The sequence below is a fragment of the Pempheris klunzingeri genome, chromosome 5 (assembly GCF_042242105.1).
Source record: "Pempheris klunzingeri isolate RE-2024b chromosome 5, fPemKlu1.hap1, whole genome shotgun sequence".
Classification (NCBI taxonomy): Eukaryota; Metazoa; Chordata; class Actinopteri; order Acropomatiformes; family Pempheridae; genus Pempheris; species Pempheris klunzingeri.
Window position 1 is genome coordinate 16580949 of NC_092016.1, and position 26416 is coordinate 16607364.

At 42.2% G+C, this 26416-nt stretch overlaps 1 protein-coding gene across 1 annotated transcript; it reads right to left on the reverse strand.

The window, feature by feature from the left end:
• Positions 1-2847: 2847 nt before the first annotated feature.
• On the reverse strand, positions 2848-26270 carry polr3b (polymerase (RNA) III (DNA directed) polypeptide B). The gene is made up of 28 exons (XM_070831020.1): positions 26120-26270; positions 25813-25845; positions 25395-25451; positions 25244-25308; positions 25050-25125; positions 24477-24577; positions 24140-24231; positions 23927-24044; positions 23471-23579; positions 22476-22598; positions 19516-19632; positions 19300-19434; positions 18006-18167; positions 17073-17273; positions 15478-15640; positions 14308-14461; positions 13964-14038; positions 13759-13857; positions 13515-13642; positions 12234-12443; positions 12002-12160; positions 10790-10907; positions 10469-10611; positions 6481-6584; positions 5219-5385; positions 4080-4193; positions 3646-3819; positions 2848-3182 (listed from the first exon to the last, which is right to left on the reverse strand). Exons 1-28 carry the CDS (start codon positions 26189-26191, stop codon positions 3053-3055), a joined length of 3399 nt encoding a protein of 1132 aa, XP_070687121.1. The 5' UTR covers positions 26192-26270; the 3' UTR covers positions 2848-3052.
• Between the last annotated feature and the right edge of the window lie 146 nt (positions 26271-26416).

The window sequence follows — 26416 nt, forward strand, 5'->3', positions numbered from 1 at the left end:
TCCAGCCTTTCCTTCTCATTTTCGTTCCCATTTCACATCCCACGGACACTTGTTGCCACATTTGATCTGTTTCTCACCTCATTCCCCCATGAAACCATCTTTGTGGTAACTTTTTCACAGAGCAGACACACATTTGAACATGCTCAAACCAGCACCGGCGTGAATTTTCTGGTGGAGCTCTCACCTCTTTTTCGCTCACTCTTTCGCTGTGGCAACCTTATTTTTGGTGTGCCTCTGAGAAGAGGGAACGGTCACAAAGGGGGGGAAGTAAAAGTGCAAAGCCCGAGGCTGGGAGGGCTCTGATGGAGTGCCTGAGAGCTGGAGAAGGGAAAGCTGTGATTAGAATATGAATGGAACCACAGGAGAGGGGGAGAGGAGAGGGGAAAGAAGAGGGGAGAGGAGAAAGGCGGATTATGGCTGAATTACTCACCACACCATGGATAGCAAAGGAGGACTTTCTCTACTAGTGCGCAGGCGTGGGTACGACTGCCGCTGCTCACCGACACACACTGAGCAGCTACCTGAAAGCACGTGGGGGACAGGGTGGCAGCAACAGCACATGGGACACTGTGCACAGGGTCACACTTGGTTAAAACAGGTCTGTGCATCCAATCAGACTCACATAGGGAGAAAAAAAGCTGCTGAAATGAGTGACAGCTCAAAAGAACTTCTGAAAAAAGCAAAAAAAAAAACCTGCATCATCGTGAGAGAAAATCATTTTGACTCATCTGCTTTGTGCTCAAGAAAAGATTAAACAAGAAATATACTTCAACAACCCATTAATGACACAGTATGAACAGGCCTAAATGGAGGCTAGTGCAAAGCCGTGACCTCAAAGGAGGATCTAATTAATTTCAGTCAAATAAGGAGAAGGTGGAGTCTGCATCACGTCCTTTTTTTTCATCTTGTTATCTGCTTATTAGAGCCTCATAAAATAGGACAGGTGCAGCCACCAAAAGAGCCTCCTCCACCCTTCCTATTCTCACACACTCTGCCCGCACAAACGGATGTGTACTGCTTTTGTTCACTGAAAAGGCCCCAATTGAGTTGTGTGTGTATGTGCGAGTGGGGGGTACGGTTACGCTACATACAACATGTCGGTGGCATTAAGGCTTTGGTCTAAAAGAGGAAACCGTATGACTCAAAGCAACTTTCTGGTCCCATTGACGTGAATGAGGGTGCTGCTCTGTACATTTCTAAATGTCGTCACTGGACCTTGTTGTGTTTAGCACCCAGCTGCCCGTTTATCACGTGAAATTTATACGAGAGATCCTCCGCTATCTACTAAGAAACTTAAAACCCCTTCAGGCTGTAAATAAAAACAAAGAACACCCAGAACAAAACTCCTTTTGATGGTTTTATGAGCAGCAAATTAGTTTCTAACGGACTTCCATCAGGCAGCAAGTGTGTGGAAACATTTTACCTGAATATCAAGTTTACTAAGAGCTGGTGATAATCCAGTATTGTTGCTCATAGATTTCCAGGAGAATCATATATCATGATGTTATCTTATGTTATCACAGGCTGTAAAAAATAAAAAACTGAAGAGCAGCAGTTATCAGTTGATTATTTGATTATTAATTCATTTTTTTTTTTTTTTATTTGAGCCTCTCAAATGGAAATATTTGCCATTTTCCTTAATTCTTCTGAAATTATAAGTATCTTTTGGGTTTAGGACGGTTGGTCGGACATTTGATGAAACAAATGACAGTGTTTAATTTTCGTACATTTTTATAGATGATTAATCAAGAAAATAATTGACCGATAAACAGATAATGAAAATTATTGTTAGTTGCACAATTAGGTACTAAAGTACACATTGCATTACACATTACAGTGGGATACATTAACTCCATTATTATCATGTGATTATGCATATGCATTTGCAATATAGTGAAGATATACTTATTTTTTCGTCATTTCAATACTGTGATGGATATTTCAACCATACTTCCCAACCCTAGTTTGATATTTCACTTCAGCTACATGGAGGTGATTTCATTTCAGTGTGTCTCTGCATTTTGCATCTCTTTCTGATCTGACATTGAGGTGAATCCAGATTTCTTTTCAGGTCAAATAAATATAGAGTGGCTTTCTCACCATTACAAGGTTTGTAAATATTCACTGGGGTTGATTTATATTTCATTTGTTGTGAATAGAATAGGTTTTTAACTGCTGACTTTGATATCGGCACTCCTGTTGGGATGCCGATGCACTGATCCCTCATTCTCCATCACATTCATCCATGTAGTGTAACCTGCTGAATAACAGCTCAACTGTTTTCTCAAATGTGAGGAGCCATTAAATTCACATCATTATTTTGATGGTGTCCATTTTATTTTCTGGGGGTTATTTTATCTCGTTAATGTCAAATGCTTTTATGAGCGCATATGTGACTCTGTAGACTTTTACACTGAGTTTGTACTTTCAGCTGCGTTATCGCCCAGCTGGTGGTCTCCAGTCTGAATCACAGCTTTCTATATTTCAGGTGTTTTGACTCCTTGACTAGACTCGAACACAGAGACGCCACTCAGACGCCCCCACAGTCAGACAAAAATAAAACTACTCTGATTACCTGTAGCTTGAGATAGTTCTAGGTTTCTGATTTGAAAAGCACTGGCTGCCTGAAGAGTAAAAAAAAACACATGTAACCAAAGCACCTAAAACACTTGTTTTTGCTTTGAAAATCAAAAGAAAATCTAAATCATAGAAAAGCAATAGTTTTGTTTAGAAACAAGAGAAAAGGGGTGCACACTGCTATTAAAGGTTCCTCATGTGTAATCACTCATGTTTGATCAAATGTTGTATTCAAGTTAAAGGTAATCAAATAGTACCACACACAGCAGCTGGTTGCGAAATAATCTTTGTGTGTTTATTATGTACACATACAAAGAAAATAATAGTGAAAAAGTACCAACAGAAACACAAAACTTCACATTGTTTTGGTTTGTGAACACCAACAAAAATGTCAAAATACTTATTTGCTTTAAAGCTTTTATCTCTAACTCTAACCCTTCCACTCACACAGACTGTGTTTCCCTCCCTGTCCTGGTCACTCGTTGTAGCGCGACAGTTTGAGTCGGGGGATGATGTTCATGGACTGCAGCTCCTGGAACAGCAGCTTGCAGGCGTACGGGATACGCAGGGAGGAAACGTGGCAGGAAGACTTACAGTAGTGACACCTGGAAGACAGAAAAATCAAGAATCAGGCCGGAGACAAACCAGAGGAATAATGACTGTATATGATCAGATCGGAGGACTTGTACAGGTTCGCTAGCTGACATGAATCTCTGCATGCTTTATGGAGTTCATAGACTCGACTGTTACTGGCTCAATCATCCAGGCTCCAGTTTCTGGTTCAAGATCTGCTAAAACATCATGTTTAGCTACAGCAGTCATGACAGCTTTCAAAATCTGAAACCACAGAAATAAACCAGTCTTACTATCGAGATGATAAACTCTCCATTTAGTCCAGCTTCACATTGTGGTTAATGAGCATCACAGTTTCAGACCAAAAGTGCAGATTCAGTAGCCAGTGAGAGCTCAGCTAGAGTGGGCTCATGTAAAAAGTAGTTTACTGTTAACTATAAAGGACACAGATCTTATCTATATGCCCGCAGCTGTCGATGGAAGCGTTCAACTTACCACCCAGCGTATCCCAGCAGGCCACACTGTCCACACACATCCACCTCAAAGGCGTCACTGGAGATCATGAGGCGCTCCAACAGTAACATGCTCGCTCCGTAGCCGATCAGACAGTCACGCTCCATCTCGCCCAGACGCAGACCTCCATCTCTGGAGCGGCCCTCCGTAGGCTGCCTGATGGTGGGACAGACGCATTCAAGAAATACAGGTGAGAAAGAGGACAACAGTTTGACACTTGAAAGTTTGATCTATATCATTTTCTGAGCAAAAAATTTAACTATTAATGCAGGATTACAAATTTAAATGTGAGGCACAAACTAGTAAAGAATCAGTGCAAGAGGCCTTTAGAAAACTCCCGTAGAGTAACAGAGATGTTGCACTAACAGAGCAACATTGTTATTTCTTTGTAATTACAATAAGACCTTTGATTTTACCTGGTGAGAACAGCTCTGGGGCCTCGAGCTCTGGCGTGCATTTTGTCGAGGACCATGTGCTTCAGTTTCTGGTAATAAATTGGTCCAAAGTAGATATAAGCCTCTAGAGGTTCCCTGGGGAAAATACAGTGGTCAAAAAGAGATATCAGGCTAATGCATCCACAAAGATCAACACAGAAAATTAGTCATTTATCTGGTAAAAACGTTTGCTGTTTACATCTCCTCAAACATGAGGGACGGCTGCTTCTGTGCTTCATACGATGGGAAAATCAACACTTGCAGGGTTTTTTTGTTGGTTGGTCCAAATATGTGATTCATTTTGGGCGAAGGGCAAAACCATTGGTCAACATATTAGCAAAATATAGCAATATGACCTGGTACAAACCATATCCTCCAGGCGCAAGGGAACAAGCTTGTCTGGTACAGACCACACCAAAAATCACTTCACCACTCCAGTGAAGATGAAATGCAAAAATTACACCTACATCTGTCAACATAATGACAAGGTGTGGTTAGCATTTGTCATGACTTCATCTATTAATCAAAGCTGCATTATTGTCTTGTAGTACTGCAGGAGAGAGAAGAAGCTGCTTTAAAAACATTTGACAACGATGCTGCATTCAGGCACCTCTGGGAAGCTCAGACATCCTTTAACACATGACTGCCAGGATGCTTTTACAGGCTATGTCATTGGAAAGTCAAAACCAAAGCCCAACAATAACACTCACGCTGCAGCTCTTAGAATCAAACCAGCTGATTGGTTGACCCCTCTATCTTTCCTTTAGGGAGGCAGATTTGAAACATGGAGTCCAGAGACGCATATTCCAGTGTGTCCAAGATATTCAAGACTGAATTGATCTGAGTTTCTTTTCAGAGTTATCAAAACAACCATTGTTCACTCCTGCATAGCATGAAGTCGTAACATTGCTCTGAGAAAAGGGTTCAGTATTTTAAAAAGGATGATTTGGGATCAGTTTTATGTCAACACAAGCTGGTTTTCTTGGTGCAAAGAAAAAAAAAAAAAAAGGAAAACATACATTATAAAAGCCAACTTGTGAATGAGGTTTGCTTTGGAAAATGCTGAGCAGTGATGCAATGAGTATAAAGTTTAAAGGAATGAAACCCGATCTCTTTATTACCCAGTGATTCCTGAGGTGACGTAGTCTTTGCCCTGGTAGTTGTATCCATACCGGATGAGATCCTCACACACATCCTTCACCTTGCTGCCTCCGAAGGCCGTGCCATAGTGAAAGCATCCGTCCAAGACTCCCGCCTTCCCGGCCAGCAGTTCAATCAACTTTCCCACCTGACAGAATCAGACACAGTCTTTGAAGTACGGACATGAAACAATGGTTTGTAACATAAATCCTTTGTGATTTACTCACTCTACTGGCACTAAGTGTTGATATTGTGGGTGGGATTAGATTACACATGTACCCCTCGGGGTGCGACCGGCAGTCTAAGGATGACTGATTTCAACAATTCCACTGAGGTCGCACCCACAGGACCCCTGACCCCATCACATAAAAGGAAACACCTACTCTCATCTCACTCTCAGCCCACAGAAACATCCTTCCGAGCCAAACATTTCTGAGTCTTTTCCATGACAACCACAGCAAGCAAACACGCTGGCACTGACAACTTCAGCAGTAAAGATCGTTCAAGTTTTTACAGTGTGAGGGACAAAAAGCAGGCAGGAACGGTGCCAAGTTTCACGTCATTCACATTCAGCACCATCCTGCAGTTCAGATGTACTGTGCGCGTTTGATAAAACTTCCACACTCGGCTACAGGCGGCGGCTTCGCTGGCAGCCGTCTCCGCAGCAACAAATATCTGTTTGTGAACAGTAAGATTGCTGCTTAGCGGCGTCAATGGACGTGTGCTCTGGAAGCCAATGATAACCCAGAGATGAGAGGAGCGGGGATAATGACGGTTTTGTCTCAGAAGAGCCGACACAAACTTATGAAGAGCGAAGGTCAACACAGAGACGGAGGCGATTCAGACTGAACTCAGACAAAACAACGGCCTACAGGTTTTGGATCAGGTGTCAAATCCCCAACTTTTCTCCAAAATAAATGCTGATTTGACCCCCCGACTAATGTTAGACTGAAATAATTACACAATTAATTAAATAATTGAGACAAAACTATTTTGATAGTTGATTAATCATTAGAGTCATTTTTTAAACAAAATTGCTGAACATTTACTGGGTCCAGAGGCTCAAATGTGATGATTTGTGGTGAAAGTAAATGGAATATCTTTGGACTATTGGGAGGACGAAGCAAAGCATTTAAAGAGAACAGACATTTTTTAGACAGAACAGTGAAATGAATTACTGAGAAAATACTAAACTTATAAAAACAAGTCGAATAGTTGGTTCTACAGTTGTGAAGAGTCGTACCGTCATTCTGGAGGGATACCCGTGAGGGTTCATGATAATATCTGGACAGATGCCCGAGTCGCAGAACGGCATGTCCTCCTGTGGAACGATAAGGCCACAAACACCTGACACACACACACACACACACACAAAAATGACATTATTATCAACATTCGAGTCAATGCACACTGTAGTATGAGTGCAGCTGAATCACAATGAGCTCTCACTAGATTTGTCTCCACTTAATGTTGCACAAATTAGTCCATTAAGTCATCAGTCCATCAGGGCTGTATGGTATGTGCATTTCATATATATACAGTGGGTACGGAAAGAATTCAGACCCCTTCACTTTTTCCACATTTTGTTATGTTACAGCCTTATTCCAAAATGGATTCAATTCTTTTTTTCCCTCATCAATCTACACACAATACCCCATAATGACAAAGTGAAAAAAGTTTTTGAGAAATTTTTTCAAATGTATTAAAAATAAAAAACTGAAATATCATATGTACATAAGTATTCACACCCTTTATTCAGACTTTGTTGAGGCACCTTTGGCAGCGATTACAGCCTCAAGTCTTCTTGGGTATGATGCTACAAGCTTGGCACACCTGCATTTGGGGTATTTTTCCCATTCTTCTCTGCAGATCCTCTCAAGCTCTGTCAGGTTAGATGGGGAGCGTCGCTGCACAGCTATTTTCAGGTCTTTCCAGAGATGTTCAATGGGGTTCAAGTCTGGGCTCTGGCTGGGCCACTCAAGGACATTCACAGACTTGTCCCGAAGCCACTCCTTCGTTATCTTGGCTGTGTGCTTCGGGTCGTTGTCCTGTTGGAAGGTGAACCGTCGCCCCAGTCTGAGATCCTGAGCGCTCTCGAGCAGGATGTCTCTGTACTTTGCTGCATTCATCTTTCCCTCTATCCTGACTAGTCTCCCAGTTCCTGCTGCTGAAAAACATCCCCACAGCATGATGCTGCCACCACCATGCTTCACCGTAGGAATGGTATTTGCCAGGTGATGAGCGGTGCCTGGTTTCCTCCAGACGTGACGCTTGGCATTCAGGCCAAATAGTTGTATCTTGGTTTCATCAGACCAGAGAATCTTGTTTCTCATGGTCTGAGAGTCATTTAGGTGCCTTTTGGCAAACTCCAAGCGGGCTGTCATGTGCCTTTTACTGAGGAGAGGCTTCCGTCTGGCCACTCTACCATAAAGGCCTGATTGGTGGAGTGCTGCAGAGATGGTTGGCTTCTGGAAGGTTCTGCCATTTCCTCAGAGTAACGCTGGAGCTCTGTCAGAGTGACCATCGGGTTCTTGGTCACCTCCCTGACCAAGGCCCTTCTCCCCCAATTGCTCAGTTTGGACGGGCGGCCAGCTCTAGGAAGAGTCCTGGTGGTTCTGAACTTCTTCCATTTACGAATGATGGAGGCCACTGTGCTCTTCGGGACCTTCAATGGTGCAGAAATTTTTCTGTACCCTTCCCCAGATCTGTGCCTCGATACAATCCTGTCTCAGAGGAGACGCAGAAACATCTCAAGGACGATCAGTGGAAACAGGATGTACCTGAGCTCAGTTTTGAGTGTCATAGCAAAGGGTGTGAATACTTATGTACATGTGATATTTCAGTTTTTTATTTTTAATACATTTGCAAAAATTTCTCAAAAACTTTTTTCACTTTGTCATTATGGGGTATTGTGTGTAGATTGATGAGGGAAAAAAAGAATTGAATCCATTTTGGAATAAGGCTGTAACATAACAAAATGTGGAAAAAGTGAAGGGGTCTGAATACTTTCCGTACTCACTGTATTTCCATAACTGTAGTGCATTGTAGTTTTATAATACTGATTGTATATTTTAACTGCACACAACACCAACTACGGACAAGAGATGAATATTAACAATATCTATAAACTCATAGTGCAGAACACCAGTTTTAATGTTCTGTGGTAGAACTATTTCAAATTGCATCATCCCCATCAAATTAAATTCAAAATATGTAATTAAAAAGAAATAAAATAAAATTACTTTAATATTTAATTGATTGTTTAGATCATTTATTAAGCAGCATTGCCTGATTTGTGTGGGGATTCAATGCTATTCTCCGCACTATTGCAGCACTATTTTTCACATATCAAATATCAAATATCTAAATCTGCTTTGCCCGCCATCCTAAATGACCACACAGTTCTGACTGGTAAACTTCTAGTAAAACTTGTTGTTGTGTGTCTTGCTTCTGGGAGGCTTGGTGTGGACCCCATGGCGGAGCTTGACATTTCCATACTCATGTGGACAGACAGGGTCGTCTTTTGATTCACATGACGTGGGGGACAAGCGCCCTGGTAGCCAGGAGTTTAAGTGTGAGTGCAAATGTTTGTCGAGGGGCCGAAGCACTCTTCCCTGGCCAGGGTAAACAGATTGTCGGCCCATTTGCAAATGAAAAAAAGAGAAAGAGCAGAGAAGAGAAGGAGAGCAGGAAGTGGAGAAAGGTGCTTAGCTTGACAGGGAGACCGGGATTACACATCCATGACTTTCAGTTCAACTCAGAGGAAGTGGAGGGGATCAACTGGAGAGGAGAAATTGAATCCGTGCACGTGGGAAAAATTCACTATGAGCCGACCAGTCAGCGACACAGCAGACTCTTGATGCCTTACAGGATGTAGTAACAGGATGTTGACCAGGAACAAGTGCAGCGATTTACTGGAAAGTCATCCAACAGCAGGAAGAAGGTGAAAAGAGAAAAGGCGAGTACGGCAGGGCCAGAAAAAAAGGTAAAAGGGGAAAATAAAAAGACAGAAAAGGCCTTTAAAAAAAAAGTTTGAAAATCAGGGTGAAACAGAATAAAAGAGGAGAGTGAGGAGGGGGAAAGAAAGTGGAAAATGGCGAGAAGTCGAACAGTAAGATTGAGAAAGAGAGAGAGACACTAGTTCCCATAGCAGACATCCTCGGTGTTGTTTGTTTTGTGTGAAAGTGAATGATAAAAGAGGCATGAAATCAGCAGAGAAAGGCAAGACAACAGCAAGGGTCCAGAGCCCTCCATCACAGCTCATACAGCTCCACGCTGGCGGCTCGCACAATGGGCCCCTACTACTGACAACCCCTCCACCTCCTCCCCCACCTCCACAGATGTGTGTGTGTGTGTGTGTGTGTGTGTGTGTCCGGTAAATAATTAACTTATTCTGCTCTGTTGACCAGGACTTATGAGACAAGTCATGAGTAGCTGGGAGATCTATTGCTGAAGCCAAATTCACTCCGAATAAAATAATTAAATCTAGATTTAGGATTCAGTGTAGAATACTGTTTAAAATGTTTGTAAAACAACAAAATGTTTTATTTCTACATTAAAAATAAAAAAAAAAACTGAAAAAAGTTTCACAAACATTTCTTAATTCCTCAGTAGCTGCGAACACCTCAATGTGACTTCAAAGGGCTCTGATTAAGACTACCCGTCCATCAGTTGCACATCTGGGACTTTCCATCCAGATCTGCTCCAGCTAACCCCCTGACGACCCCTCTCTCTTCGCCACTATCTGAGACAGAAGACAATGTCCCATCCTGAGCTGACCGCCCAGTGGCCACTGCGTTAATGAGGAAAGTAAATTATGCATGGCGCCAGTTAGCTTTTTGATTAAAACATCATACAAGCCCTCTATAGGGGAGGTGTTGCAAAACAATGGAGGTTGTAAACACTTTTTCCCCAGTAGCAGCAGAATACTGCTGGGTGTAATAAATTTGCATAGTCTGGCACAGGACAAAGAGCCAATTAATTGAAAAGAGCTCTTGAAAGATGAGGACAGGGGGGCAGTGACAGAGCAACAGCCACTGGGACTTGACTCAACAAATGCTCCAGCACAGAGATGACCAGAGTTTTTGTTTTCTACTCATTTACAAACTTTCATGATGGGTTGAAATGTGAGGCTCTAAGTGGTGACTATGTATGAGATGCACATTTAGGATTGAGCTCAGTACGCTGCCCTTTTCAGAGAGAAGACGGTGTTACAGTGCAGAGGTTAGCACCTTTCTGTCCGTGCCGGCTGCTGAATTTGTCTCCTATCTCTGGTCTCCTGGTCTGCCTCAGGAGGATCTTGATGAGGAAGGCATCTTCAGCGTTGGATGAGATCATGACCTTCTCGATGTACGAGTCTGTTGAACCCTTGTAGCTGCAGAGAGAAAACGAGAGAAGAGCCAACGTGATTTTCTTTTGTTTCTTCCTTTTAATTTTTCAGGTCTACATGCAGAAGCTGTACAGGTGGGTCTACGGCGAGGCAACACAAGCTGGCGTCACAGTGGCCATGTGGGGGTGGGTGGGTGTGGTGCTGGGAGCTGAGACGCTCTCACCTGATGGGCACGTCTCTGTACTGGGGCTGGCCTGGCTGGGTACTGCCCTCCAGTGGTGTCTGGGTGACAGTTGGCATGGACTTGTTCACCAGCACCTGCTTGTTCTCCACTCTCTCACCTGTGCCACACACAAGACACATCACACGTGTTACGATGATGTGATCTAATGATGATCTTATGTTGTCACGCGCTTATCCAGCTTTCCTTAAAAGAATGAGTCATCTGTGCTGAATGGTTTTGTTACTTTCTGACACCAAAACAGTCACAGGCTAAAATCTGAAGAGTTATACAAAGATACATGAATTCTCCCTTCACCTCCAAGCTTCTGAGTTATACTTGGTTGGATTATTTAAAGCCACTCCAAGGATGTGCAATACCTGTGAATTATGTGAAAGAGGGATATTGTCATCCTTTGCAGCCTGTTTATAAATCTCTTATAATGAAAGCAAATCCAACTTGGCATGGTGAGTTAGTCCAAACTTGTACTGAATGACATTTTTCGAACTTAACTGTTGAGTATATTTTAATTTTGAAGTCATTTGGGATGCTACACTGGTTGACACAGTCAAAGCCTGTTGATAAAACTTTCAAACAATTAAATGCAGCACTATGTGCTAATTAACCCATTGGAAATTATAGTGTCCTTCACTGGGTCGTGGTTCATGTCGACACAAAATGAAGCCACAGTAAAGAAAGCAGGATGCTCGCCTAATGTTGTAATGCCATAACTCGGTACTCAATAGAAAGTCTATAAATGCAGACTCAAGTGAATCTTTAATTGTGGCCTGCAGTTATTCTCTACAAGTGGGCATAAACATGATCGACATGATCTTCAGACTACAAGCACAGAGTTTTCAATGCAATTTTTATAAATCTCACACTTCTGCCCCTCCTATAAATACTTATTTTTGCAATATACTTTCATTTTACAGGTTAATCAGTTATCTCCCATCCCGACATCCTCACTATGTCTCAACAGCAATTACAATCCATTAAGTAACAATATAATTTCACAGAGCCTTAACACACCTGAAAACAAACGCCAGCAAAGTAAACTGACAACCAATAAAACACTGCACATCAAATCATCCCTCAACTTAATGTATAAATCACAGATGAATCCTGTGGGATCATTATTTATGACATAGTCTGTCACATTTTATAAGCAGCAGCAAGGCATGCTGGGTCTCTTCCAGTCCTGCTCGTACTCACCGGGGGAGCAGATGCCGTCAGCATCCAGGATGCTGTGCCTCCAGATGGGCTTTCGTGTGGCAGCATCCAGCATGGGCCCCATCACCTTGTCAAAGGTTTGGTTGGTGTAACGGCGCAGCGTGCACTTGGCGTTTTTATAAACGAGGCACCGGCCAAATCCTTGAGGGGAACATGGAGATTAGGCTTTGACTGACATCGCGCTTCCTGTCATTTTGAGACAAACAGCTCTCACCTCTGTCGAGCGAGGCTTTGTTGAGGACCAGAGCATCCTCAATGTCGTAGCCGCTGTAGCTCATGACGGCCACGGTGGCATTCTGACCAGCTGGCAGCTTCTCGAAGTCAATCAGCTCAATGGTTTTTGTTTTGACCATGGGCCTCTGAGGATACGCTAGAAGGTACATCAGAGTGTCGATACGGTTCCTCTGGTTGTAGCCAATAGTGCCTGCAGAGGGGAGACATGGAGAGTAGATGAAGGACTCCTGCAGTGTATGGAGTTATCATATTAGTGTTTACTGTGTATGTCTATCATTATACCCCACACAACATGTACAACTGTCTTTAAATTAATTATTAGTGGATTATTGATGTTTATTCCTCCTGTCGGGTGGGTTGGGGTGAGACTTGTTAGCACCATCTCAGAGCAGCAGAGTGGGGGAATGGGCCTTCCTGGAAGCCTTGACATTTGTCAGATGCTATTACTTCACAATCAGACTACAAGCACGGAGTTTGTGATAATAGGCCCAAGCCACACAACCAGATTTGCACATGTATAGGGCCTTCCACACAAGACAGACGAGGCAGAGGATATTGGGCCAAATATAGTTCCAGTCTGTGTTTTTTTAATAATGGGGGAGGGGGAAGGGACGGACGGAGGTGAAGCGGTGCGGTGGGGGTGCTAACACTCTTACGAATGCTAGCAGGGCCGTTTGAGGAAGTTTTGGTTACCAAGGAGCTGCGGGTGCGCACTCTGTGGTCTTTCGCAGCTGAGCACACTGACCCCCTGAGCACAGCCAGAGCAGACACAATGAATTGCTAATGACACTCTGGGTGACTGGCAGGGAAAGGGCCTCCGCACACACACAGCACAATAAGGAACCTATGCAAGCGCCCCATGTTTGATGTCCATGCGCATACACATACTGACACACACACACATAAGGAAAACACTCAATCACACATACAAATGTATTCTGACAAGAAGTAGAGCGGGAGCAGAGTTTTGGGGGAGATGAACCAGCAGGCTGCTTGTATCTATAGTGTTTGTTATTTTAATGTGCTTTTGTATGATTTTAATTTGTGCAAATAAAACTCTAAACTCTGAACCAGCAGATTTAGGGGGCTTAAGAATAGTGTTGATGTAAGATTCAATTACTGTCAGCATTTGTGTTTGTGTGCATGCATGCACAGAAGTAAACAGTGCAGCTGTGTGGAGGATGTTTGTGAAGGGATTTCAGATGTTCACAGTTTAATGACCTGCCTGCTGACTGAAACTACCTGCTCAGCTGAGTCTTACCCATGGCTTGCTTGCCCATAGCACACTGGTATGTGTTCCTGGGTGACTGGTTGTGGTGGGGGTAGGGAATGAGGCCAGCACACACCCCGAGCAGCGTGAAGGGCTCGATTTCCAAGTGTGTTGTGTCTCTAGAGGAATAAAAGAGTACAGAAATGTAAGAGGCAGTGACGTCAGCGTGTCAAATGACAAACAGGACAACCTTTCCTCATTATCTAAATAAGTCAGTGAATCATGTGCTACTCACTTGTTAATCATGTGTTCATAGAGGGCGATCTGACAGTCATTCTCCTCATTCACATCCAGGTACTCCACCAGACCCTCGTGCAGAAAGTCTTCAAAAGTTCTGGAGTCAAGAAAAGTGTGTTTCAGAAATGATCAAGATGACTGTTTCTCTCTTAACATACATAATCATCTGCAAACAAGCTTTTTTTCCTGACTTCCAGCCTCACCTGTAGCCCTGTGACAGATCTTCAATGTGTTTGTTTTTCACCATCGGCTGTCCCCTCTTCACTATGATGTACGGCCTGATGGAGAACAACAACACAGAATACAGCAGAACACTCAAACTACTGATTAGTTGCTTTTTACATATTCTTTGTTATTAAACATCACCTCATTGGAAAGAAATATTCTTTAATTGTTGGACTTTTGCCATTTAAAATTCACAGATTAATAATAATCATAATTATTTCCATGTTTCCATTGAGTGCTGTACTGGTTTTGACAACAAAATGTGTCTTGTTGCATTTCTTTCTCATGTCTTGTGTAAAAGCGCAGGTTCAAACTTCCGCACCTGCACAGACGTCCTCCATCAGAGGAGATATACACGCAGCGGTCGGTCAGGTTGGTGGAGATGGACACAAACTCGTTGATAAAACCTGCCCTGCGCATGAGTCTGAAGGTGTTGACCAGCTTAGGATGATCTCGAATCACACCCAGGATGTTACCTGTTGACATAATGCAGACAGACAGGGGAACGGAGATTAAGATAGAAACGATGCACGTGTTTGACATATTTACATAAATACAGAAACACCAGAGTGCTGTTACCCACCATCACCTATGAATGTTTATTGGTATCAGTCTTACGTGAACATTTATACGTTTACTATCATATAAGCCAAAGAAAAGCAGCGTTTTCACATTTGAGAAGCTGGAAAAGAGAAATGTTTGGCATTTTTTCTTGAGAAAGGACACTAATGATAATTGAACAGTCAGAGTTGCAGCCAATCAATTTTCTGTCTGTCAGCTAATGGATTCATTGTTTCAGCTCTAGTCAAAAGAAAGATTCATAACGGATCAAAACGGTGCAGCGTTAACTGAAGTTTCTATGGGCATTATAAAAAGTGTGCAGGTTCTACTTCTGGGTTTAATTTTGGCACAAAAACTCTCAAATCCAAAAACTTTAAATGGAGAGAAAGAGAGAAACAGCATGCGTATACAGTAGTGTACTCTGAACCTCCATGGCTGCTGAACACAGAGCGCAAACCGCCCGCAGGGGTTTGTTCATATCAAGTGTGACAGACAAATGACTGGAGAACAGAGGAGACACTGTGCTCTGCCTCTGTGTGAGGGCACATTTGCAGTGAACACACTCTGAAGGGCTTTGACACCTGCTGCTACCAACTAATTAAATGGTATGGCAGCTAATATAATTTGACAGTTATCAGTGGTGAGAAAAACATATACAGTAATTAAGGGGCCAAGTTCTGACTCAATAATAATACCTACTGCTGCCATGAAATTAATGACTTATCAGCCTCCCTGCAAAACACAAAATTGCCTTCTGTAAACTAAACAGAATATTTTGCCCTTCATGTTCATAAGCAATGCATTCAAAACAGGGAGGATTAGAATTTCTTTTCAAGTGATCTAAAGCAACAACAGCCCGTGTTAATTCTCTCTCTCTCTATTTACTTATTTATTTATTTTATCAGGCCCTACTGCAGTGCAGAAGTTTTACCATTGAGGAAGACGAGGAAGACGCTCGGGTAGGAGAGCTCCTCTCCACACAGCAAGTTGACGTCTTCTACCCCGAGGTTGAAGGCCAGTTTGATTATCGGACCGTCCTCCATGTCGGTGGTGATGTGGGTCATCAGAGCCAAGTTCTTCACCAGACCACAGGCCTACGAACCCAAATGATGACATAAACCGTGTACAGATGTTTATATTTCTTTGTATTTACTCCTAAACCAACAATGTTTAATGAGCAACCTCTGATGATCCACAGTAAGAGAACAAGCAGCTCAGCTCAGGTCTACGTCGGCCTACCTGTCATTAACTTACCTTCCAGTTTCTTTGTTTAATGGTGGCTCCAAGTATTACAAGGTTGAAAAAACATAAACCCTTCTCAACTGTGAGGGTTCAGTGGATTTTAATGAAACTGTTATTTCAAAGTAAAGCCATACAGTAGTTTTCCAAGCTGTCTTGTCTTTCCTTCCCTCATTTCTTTCTATATTTCTGTGTGTAGTCCACAACCAGAATGCTGATAAAGTTGTAGTCTTATCTTGCAGAAGAAAACTCTGCCTTGATGTCATCTAATGAACTTTTGACACATGGAATAAAGTGTTGATCGGAGGAAAAAGGAGACAAAAAGTAGTTTTACAAGGGTAAAAAGCCAAGTTTCACTAAGAGTGTTGAACACCGGAGCGCCTCAGGGCTGTGCGCTCAGCCCCCTCCTGTTCACGCTACACAACCACACAAGATAGCGGATGACACCACCATTATTGGTCGCATTACAAAAAACAATGAAAATTCATATTGAGAGAGAATCAACAACCTTGCAGAGTGGTGCACAGAGGACCTACTGATCAACGTCAGAGAAACCCAGGAGCTGATGGTTGATTTTAGAAAGACGGAGGGGAAGACAGTCAAGGGCTTTGCAGCGGGTGATTAAAACTGCCCAGTACATCATTTGTATAAATATAGCGATCATCAGTGATATCGATGAGGTTAGGAGCCTGCATGGAGTGCACTGAAAGACCAAACTACACGAGCCACAGCCTGTTCGCCCTGCTGTCGTCTGGCAAGAGACCCAGAGGTATCCCCTGTCGTACCAACAGACAACAGAGCAGCTTCTCTCATCACGCTGTTAGACTCCTTAATTCATCCTCTGCACTATAACCACAAAAAAGGTTGTTTTTATTCTTATGTAGCAATTGGGACTACAATTTGCATTTAGTTGTGCGCCCAGCGTTGTAAGATGATTAATAAACCTCGTAAATGTGTGTCTGCCTTTAAGCTTCTTCACATTCTGGTTTACAATCCAACATCAGACAGCAGAATTCCTAACTTGAAGGTAAAATATTACTTGCATTACTTGAAACGAAACACAGAGTTTTAACATCAATTCAGACACAGGAAGAGTAAAAATGTCGAGACTTAAGAAGTCTTTGTACATATACGCTTAAAGGCATCAGGTTTGTTCCACTTATATTTTTAACTCTGATTTAACATTTACCAGATATTCAACATTGAGAACTGTTTTTGTGTTGTTAGTATAACCTCCCCACTGGACCAGCAGGACCAGGTCAGGTGAGGCTGCTGCAGCTCACTCACCTCGCCCTCAGGGGTGTCAGACGGACACAGCATGCCCCACTGTGACGGCTGCAGTGAGCGCGGCCCGCTGACCTTCCTGGTCTTCTCAAACTGGGAGGAGATCCTGGTCATCATGCCAAGAGCCGAAATAAAGGAGAGACGTGACAGGACCTGGGTGACCCCCTGACGGTCCATTTTGAATCTCTTCAGAGACCAGTTGCCCTGTGCACAGAAAATTACCCATCGCTCTGCTCAATAATACATATTCATGAAGAAAACGTAAAAACTGAACTCAATGATGTAACGACTATCATATTAATTAGGTTTAAAACAAGTGTTTATACTGTTATATATACACACATCACTTAATTTCAGCCTGCATTGTGTATTGAAAAAAGAATTAAACGTGAATGTACATATAAACAAAGCACAAACTTGACAAGATATAATATATATAACAACTGCAATTGCGCCGATTCCTCCGTTTTATTCACTTTTGCTCTAACTCCTCCACAGATTGTACTGGTAACTACCCTATTACTTTACTTGTACTTGCTACAAAACTTAGTTACAATGTTCTTCAGCTAAAGTAGTTGATGAGAGTAATTTGAGTTGATTCAAGTTAATCGCCAACTAAATAGAAAAAGTATGAACTATATTTTTCTTTTTGTCAAAGCTATACTTAAGATACATTTAGTTATTCCCAAATTTCTACATCAGTACACATTGCAGTTAGCCATGTTATCACACTTGACATTAATTAAGAAAAATATATTGAAATAAATGTTTGTGTTTGTGTGAGAAATGACTATTTGCTAAAGGGGCCGGCATGGACTCAGCGGGCCGGATGCTTGTTGGCACAAGGATTTGAACCAGGCTCCTCCAGGGCAGAGGTGCATCCTCTCTATTTAATTATTTCTTTGTATCTATGATGTCCAACTTGTGCACACTCACCGTGGATATGGCATTGACCATGCCGTTGGTGATCTGATCCTGCCGCATGTGCTTCACCACATCAAACTGCGCTGCTCTCTGCTTGGGGATGATCTGATCAGCGATTTTCTTCAATTCAGAGTTGAACTTCTTAAACAGATCTTCAAACAGCAGAGAAAGAAGCTGGAGAGGACAGAGAGAGACCATCATCGTCACACAGCTGTATGATGTCCTCTCAGATGTCCTGGTACCCTGCATCTGTTCCCGTCTCTAATCAGTGCTGAGGTGAGTTTACAGTCAGATTTAATAACCAGGTGTGCCGCCTCACTGATAAGCCTGACCTGGCCTCTGTCCCAGGACCCCGTCCTCCTCCGCCAGTCCTGCAGAAGGCAACCTCTCTCAGAACCCCCACCCACCCTGTGCATTAGCATACATCAAAACAAACAGGCAGCGCTGCTTAAAATTAATAAAGAAATTAAGCTTCCGTTGCGCAGCCAGGCCAATTAGTTGAATGTCAGGGAACAATAATTGGAGAGTGAGGAGATTGCTGGCGTTGTTAGTGTGTAAGCCCCCTATTGAAAGAGGGCTCTGTGCCGCCCTCCTCCCATCTCTGCTCCTTATACAGAGCAGGTTGGGGGGGAAATTAAAGGCCTTAAGACAGCAGTAATTACATTATCAGAGCTGGGCCTGCGGATTAGCTCAATCGCTCCAGTCAAGGCAGCAATTCTATTGTCACGGTGCTGAAAAATCCCCATGCTTCCACAGCCTCTGGATTTTGGTGCCACCACATATCTCTCTCCTGACAAAGCCAGGCTCAAATACAGGGGGAGGGAGGGGGGGGTGAAAACAGAAGAGAGAAAAACAAAGCTGAGGGAAAATAATGAGAGTCTTATTAAAAGAAGGAGGCAGGAACAAAGATGCAGGTGAGAGATCAGGGCTGGAGCAGCCGCTGTCCTCTGCTCCAGTGCTGTGATCCATTCGCACCAAAGCATGTGAGCGTTAATGGTACTTTTCTATTCACGTATTATTAACAAGCATCAAGCCTGTTTTGTTTTCTAATGGCTCTATGAGTAAAGAAAAGGTGGTAAACACCTTTCAGTTGACAGAAATGAATGAAATGAACAAACATCCTGTTCAACAGGGTGCCTTTTAAAGTCAGAACTGAACTCATTTAGAAGTAAACTGAACTGAATGGACCTGCATGCTTCTGACACATAATGTGAAATATAAGAAGACTGACTGAATGGCGGATTAAATTTGACAATATCCAAGCAGTAAATGAGACCACATGGAGGACAGGTGTATAGAGGCTTACCTGTCCAGCCAACTCGAGACGTTTGTTGCCATAGTAATCTCTGTCGTCCACTTTGTTGTCCCCCTGAGCCAGGATCACCCTCCGCACCATCACAGCCAAGTAAATACACTTGGCCCGAAAGTTAAACTCTTTGACCTACAGACCAAATACAAAACGATTATACTTTGTGGACTACACTGATGATAGTCAATGATTCTTGTCTGTCTGTTAACATACAGGCACATGTGTGAGGATGAGAGAGGCCAAAAGCTCTCTGGCCTCCTCCATCTTGGTCTTCTTGGGGCCCCCCCACATGCGCTGTCGCCGCACTTTATTCCCAAGGTACCTCAGGGCCTGAAACACAGAGAGCAGCAGAGATCATAAATACTGGTGCCAATGTGATGCCTGAGAATCTAAACTCAACATTGACAAAAAAAAACAAAGACAAAAAGAAGAAAAATATAACAAAAATAAACAATGTACTAATGAATTAATGAACTAAGACGGATCCAGGTGGGAGGGCAGCGTTCATGGGGTGATCAGCCGTCCTCAGCATCAAGCACAAGTGTTGAGGGCTTTACATGATCCAGGTCGTGAAAATGTCTTTAAAGAGCCCTTAGTAGAGCATCCTACCATCTCCAGCTTCATACTGCTCAGTACTTCCTTGATCCAACCTTCAACTTCCAGTAAAGCCAGAAAGTAGTGAAAGCAAAGACTCAGAGGTCACAGAAAACAGCAAAAACTGTTGTACATAGATCAAAGGAATTGCTACGTCATTTTCCATTTGCAACATTTAAAATCCTTCAGTTCAGTACTCAAACAAGATTTTACCCTTTTTTCTACTTAATAAAATATGTCAAACAAATAAATAAACATCTTTGCTGTTGTAAAATGTAGTGCTGGATCAAAGGGAGAATGAATTAATGAATTATTAGTGTTTATTTGGGGACATTTTGCCTTTTTTGACATCAGTAGAAAAGTGTCAGATAATGAGGAGGAACATGTAACAAAGGTCACCAGCCGGAGTAAAACCATGTGAATCACGTGGTCAGGATGTTAGACCCCCCCCCCGGGCCACTGCGACGCCCTGCAGCTTTTGATACATTATTAAAATCGTTATCATTTTTAAATGATTAATATGTGTGGAATTTTCTAGAAAAGGAGCACATAACATGCATGTATCAGGTTGTGGGAGGTCAAGTGAATCACAACACACACACACACACACAGACACCTGAGTCAGTGTGCCTCTACAGCCCTCTACAGAACTACAGAAAGGTCAAAGGTTAATGAGGCTGAAGACTTTGCTAGACCACCCACCCTGCCTGCCATGATTTATAAAATATACATAAAATATAAATACAAAAATACACTAAAAACAACTGTGTCGAAAAACAAGTTATTAACTAATTCAGGGAGATCAAAATCTATCATTTGATGAAATCAGGTGTCTTCAGATCTGATGTCTAACTAGCAGTATCACTAGATTAAAAAAGATGACAGTCAAATTTGGTTTAGGCAGATTACGTATCATAATCTGATAACAATGTTTCTTAAGCCTTATCTGCCTTTAATTATATAGATTTAGGCCTCGTTGTGCACAATACAATGACCCAATGAATACCATGAAAAGCCATCATGGAGGCTGGCAGACAGCAGGACATGAGAGCTGCGGCAACCGGTTGCTAGGAAGCAAATATGGCCTCATCAATGCATCAGTGGTTCCTCTAACAACATAATCTTTATGAAAAACAAATTGGGCGATTGCATTCATCTGCAGATGTCAAAGAAAACACATGGGCCTCCCGAATAACTCATGAAAGCATTAGTTAACTGGCCGGTAAGACAAAACCTGAGTCGTCTGATCACAGAGAGACAAAGAAAATACCTTCTGTCAACAGGCAGGAGCTGCTTGTTTCTGTCTGGATGACAACAACATCCTCCTCCTTAATGGGCACATTAAGGCCGCCTGATAATTCAATATTGTTGTTTATTGACTTCCAGCTTCATTAGACTGTAATATGTTATTGTTCTACACATATCTGTGGAAGCAATTAATTATTATTATCCAATTACTATTTTAAAAAACTAATAAAAGTAGTATTAGAGAGCTCCTGGAGACTTTGGTCTGACTGTGATACATAACAGAGGTTTCTGCTTGATTATTTCATGTGACTTTACAAACACTTTTCATGTTTTTGGAAATGATCCTTAATGTCGTTAATGTTTTCGACATTTTGAGAAATCTGCTTTTTCACTTTCTTTCTGAGAGTTAGTGATAAAATGAAGACTATCATGTCTGACTGGAAACACGGCGAAACAGCGAGCCGGGTTTTCTCCAAACGTCACTAAATCTGCCTGCCAGCACCTCTAAAGCTCCTTACATAATAATAATATGTTATATTATAATATAAAATGCTACGTTTTGCTTGTTTAATCTCTACAAAAAAACAAAGAATAAAAGCAACAACTTGGGGTTTTACTGGCGGTTGCGTTACTTCCGGTGTCATGTCGTCACAGTGATGTTGCCAGGCAACCAGCAATGACCCCAATTAATGAGCTTAGGCGGAGTTGGTGGGCGTATGTTCTTATGTTTGGACACAGCCAGGCTAGCCGTTTCCCCCCGATTCCAGTCTCTGTGCTAAGCTAAGCTAAACAGCTGATGGCTGTAGCCTCATATTTACACCCACATGCATATAAATTCCACATGCACATTTTGTACCACAGAGCTTCTGTTAATAGTGTCTGAAGTTAAGCCTGAGAAAACGTTCCTCCTTTGTTTAATGGGATTTTTTTTTGTGAAATGAATATCACGGTAAACCCTTAAGGCCTGGTACTGCTCACTGAGCTTGTCTTTAAATCAAGCATGTGTTATTTAAATTTTACTGGGTTTTTCTTTTTGTTCCTCTAATTTTTATGTCCTTCCTTATTTGCGTGTTATTATTTATCATGATTACAGTTTCATTTTCATCATTATATATATTCTGTTTAAAAAAAGCATGAGCAATCGAGGCTTGTATATTTTGTTACAATGTAACTACATTATTTACATCGCCTTTGTAAATCCAGATAAAAAGAGAATTAAAATTCCCAGCAGAATTCCTTCTGATTAGTAAACTGACTTTTATGTGTAAAATCAGCGGGGTATTCCTTTAATTTTGCAGTAATGATTTCTCCACATCCCCCTCAGCTGATACCTGCGTCTGTGTGAAGATCTGGGCCTTCTGACACTCCTCCAGGCTCGGGGCGAAGCTGGCCATGACGTGCTCCTCTGTGCCGATCATCTGCACTATCTCCTGGTCGCTCTCTACGCCCATACCCTGTGCGGATGACAAGCCAAGAGTGTGCGAGTGTGAACTGAGAAAAGATGGCAGATGCAAAAGAGAAAAAGCGTGGACTAAACTCAAAGAAAGAATAATTTAAATACTGAATTCATGTAACCACAGAAAGATCTCACAGGTGTGGTGAAATGACATTTTGCAACTAGTAACTGGAACAAGGGGTGAGCCAGGAGGCATACGGAGCTGAAGTGTGTATACAGGGAGGGAGAGGTGAGCTGGGAGTCATAAGGTTGTCTGACATTTGCTTATGGAAATGTGAAGCTGTGGGAACTGATCCGTCTGTCCCACACTGGATCTGAGGTTGTTTCTGCAGCCGCTGCCAAACACGGGGAGAGACGGGGAAGAAGTCACCCAGGATATACAAGTGCACGGCAAACAGAGGAGCGAGCATGCAAACTGTGGATAATAACTTCAGCTCCAAACACTCCACACTCACAAGTTGACGTGTTTGGAGAGATTTGTCCTCAGGGGGGCGAGACGTTAATGATGCCAGCTGGCTAACTGACATTTTCATTGAGAGCAAAGGGAGACACGTGAAAATGAGTCTGATGAAGAACGACTGAAACCACCGACTTCTAACTACACGCTAACCTGCGTACTAAGTACTCGTATGTTGTATGTTATGTATGTATGTTGAATGAAACCATCTATTACAGTGAATTCAGGGGGCTGCAGTGAAATATAGCAAGTTAATAAAATCATTACACTTCTTTTGGGAAACAAACATAATCTTTTGTTTCAGCTTGTAGGGCAACAACATCAACAACACAGCTTCATCCAATATCTTCTAGCTGTGTTGCAGCGCCCCCTAGTGGAAGCACTGTGTCACTCAGCTGTGGAACTGCTTTTACCTTGAATATGATGGCGATCGGGGCGTCTTCTGACAGCGTGTTGTGTCTCAGGTAGAATCTGCCTTGTTTGACAATCATATTAGTTCTGCTTTTCTTCTCATGAGTGGAGCTGGAATGGAAAAAGAAAAAGAAAAGTAACATATAATAGGTAACAATCTATCTTTCTTGCTGCTGCAACAAGAGATATTATCATCAGGCATTAAAGAAGGTGCGTTTAGTTGCGTATCAAGGTGTTTAGGACCCATTCGTGCAAATGGTTTCACTTTATTCCACTGATCTACAGGTGGAGGTAGGTAGTTTACCAAAATGAATGCATGATGACGATTACAGCAGCATTTTAACTGAGCAGAGATTCTTTCATTATCAACAGGACTCCTGACAGTATCTACTATCTACAATCTGTGCCAGTATTCATTCTGCACTGATTAATGGTTAGAAATTATGCTGTTATGGTACCTGGTGACCGAGGCTCCGACTGCACCTTTCCTGTCCTGCTCCACAATGATTCGATTCTTGGACAGCTGCTCCTGGATCAGAATGACTTTCTCCTGACCTTTCACGATGAAGTAACCCCCTGTGAAGATGGTGCATAAAAATCATTATGATGATCATGAACTGACGACTGTCGGACCATATTATTGCTCTCGTTCTGTGTCGTCCTTTGTGTACCTGGATCCAGAGGACACTCGTTGAGTTTTGAAAACTCCATGGGCGTCTTTCCTGAGAGAACACAGTTGGAGCTTCGCAGCATGATTGGCATCCTGAGAAAAGCAGATTCAAATTCATTAATAACAGGAGAATGGGGATTACACTGCTGATGTTCTAATCATATTTTACTGCATCTGACTGCAGACAGTTTTGGAGGAGTTAAGAGAAATAAAGAGAGAGCAGCGTGTGTTGGTAGTAAAGAGGAGTAACATATGTTTGATCCGCAATGATGTCAGAGGTTAAGCCACCTGTGGAGGATGTGAGACTGCGGGACACAAAAAACCCCAAACTATGATACCTTCCGATGGGCAGAGCATTGCGGATGATTCTCTGACTGCCACGAGTGTACTCTATGTCCACTGTGATGGGCGCCGAGTAGGTCATATCTCTGAGACGACACTGTGGAAACAAACAGCTGCGTCTCAACAGATCTGACATTTAATGTCATCACAGGTTACGATATTTCACCTAAATTATCCCAAATATCTCTATTTGGGCTACAACTAATTATCTTTTTCAGTATTGTTTATGTTCTGTATTAAGTAATAAATTGATCATCCAATCCATGAAATGTCAAAACAGCATGAAAAATGTGCAACTATAAGTTTCTAATACCCAAAGGGATTTCTTCACATTGTATTTTGTCTGATTTTGTCTAAAAACCGAAACATTTTTTTATTTAGAATTACATAAAAAAAGAGAGAAAAACGCTGCTTACATCAAACATTTGTCATTTTTCCTTCCTTGATTAGCACAAATGGAGGAAATTAATTTGCTGTCAATTGATGAATTGTTCCAAATAATAAAATATGTTGCAGCTTGACAGACTTCACTGCCAACAATCTAATATTACACAACACAGAAAGCTCACCTCATGAGGAGACACCGGTCTGGTTACGTTGAAGCTTTCTTCAACATCAGGCATACCTACGTAGATATTGAGGTATCTAGAAGGAAAACATTTAAATATTTTGAACTCCAAACTCAATCTAGAAGCTGCTGCATGTATCTCTGTCGGCCATTAGTGTTTGATTACAGTCGACGAAGAAACTTCTTGTGACTTACTTGAGGTACCACATCGGATCTGCGTCACTTGTGATCTTCTCATTTGCCTTCATTATTTTCTTTATCTGCAACATGAGACGTTCATATTAACATGAAGTTGAAAAACAGCTGCAGCTCACACACTCACGCTCATGCTGGGGTCGTGTTGTACCTCCACGTTGATGAAGTAGTTAAACGAATCGATGTGCTGCTTCACCAGTCCTTTCACCTGCAAGACAGAAAGGGAAAGTAAACAAATACAGTTTGTGATGTATGTGGAGTTGAGACAATTAGTCTCATTTGTTCATCAACAGAAAAATAATCAACTTTCTTTGACGAGATTAAAAAAAAGAAAAAACATTCTAGTGCAAATCATCAACATAAATCAAGACTCAGTGTCAGTACTCACACACACTTGCATACAATTTACAGTAGGATCGACTCCTTTAATAACACCTGGTGTTATGAGGTGTAGGCAAGGCTGAGAAGAATTTACTATTTTGTGATAAAATAATAAAGACCACAAAGAGGATTTACAGACTACATGCAGGAGAAAAATGTGTAGCAGGTGAATGAAGGTGTTCTGTTACCTTCAGGAAGGCTGGTAGCAGTTTCCATTTTTCCTGTCAAAACAGAAATAAACAAACACATCAGGGTTTATTGACGCTGCTGCTAATAAGCAGTGAGAGCGACTCATTTCACACACATTTTATTCTGTATCTCTGTGGCTGACTGTATGAATAGTGTCATTTACACGAAGTACAAATAAATGCCACACACAGTTTATCTGACGCGCCACACGGCTGTTTGTTGTGTTTCTCTGCGCCGCTCGCCTCCATGTTAGCTTCTCTGTGCTCGTGGTGTGAAACTTTGAGTGTTTCTTTGCTCTAAATTTACCTCCACAGTGTTGACAGGAGCAGCCAGCTCCTGCGGCGACATGTTGCTGAACTCTCCTCCCAGCACCTCCATGGTTGTCTCTGCTGCTCCTCAGTAAACACGTTAAACTCTGCTCATGCTGTCAGTGTTGATGTGCGGCGTCGGAAGTCGCTCCAGCGTGCGTCCCTCTCGTGTGTTCCGCTGTAAAACGTCCGTGCGGGCGGAACCGAAAAGGAAAGTTCCGCTTTTCGTAATATTCTGTAATACTGTAAACAGGAGTTGTAATTTTAAAGTACTTATACTTAACTTGTGTATTTC

Excerpts from the sequence above, each read along its gene's own strand:
- polr3b (XM_070831020.1), bottom strand. The coding sequence starts at position 26,191 with ATGGAGGTGCTGGGAGGAGAGTTCAGCAACATGTCGCCGCAGGAGCTG. Across the intron at positions 25,452-25,812 it reads TGCTACCAGCCTTCCTGAAG|GTGAAAGGACTGGTGAAGCA; the intron begins GTAACAGAACAC and ends TCTGTCTTGCAG. Across the intron at positions 13,643-13,758 it reads TATGAACACATGATTAACAA|AGACACAACACACTTGGAAA; the intron begins GTGAGTAGCACA and ends TTATTCCTCTAG.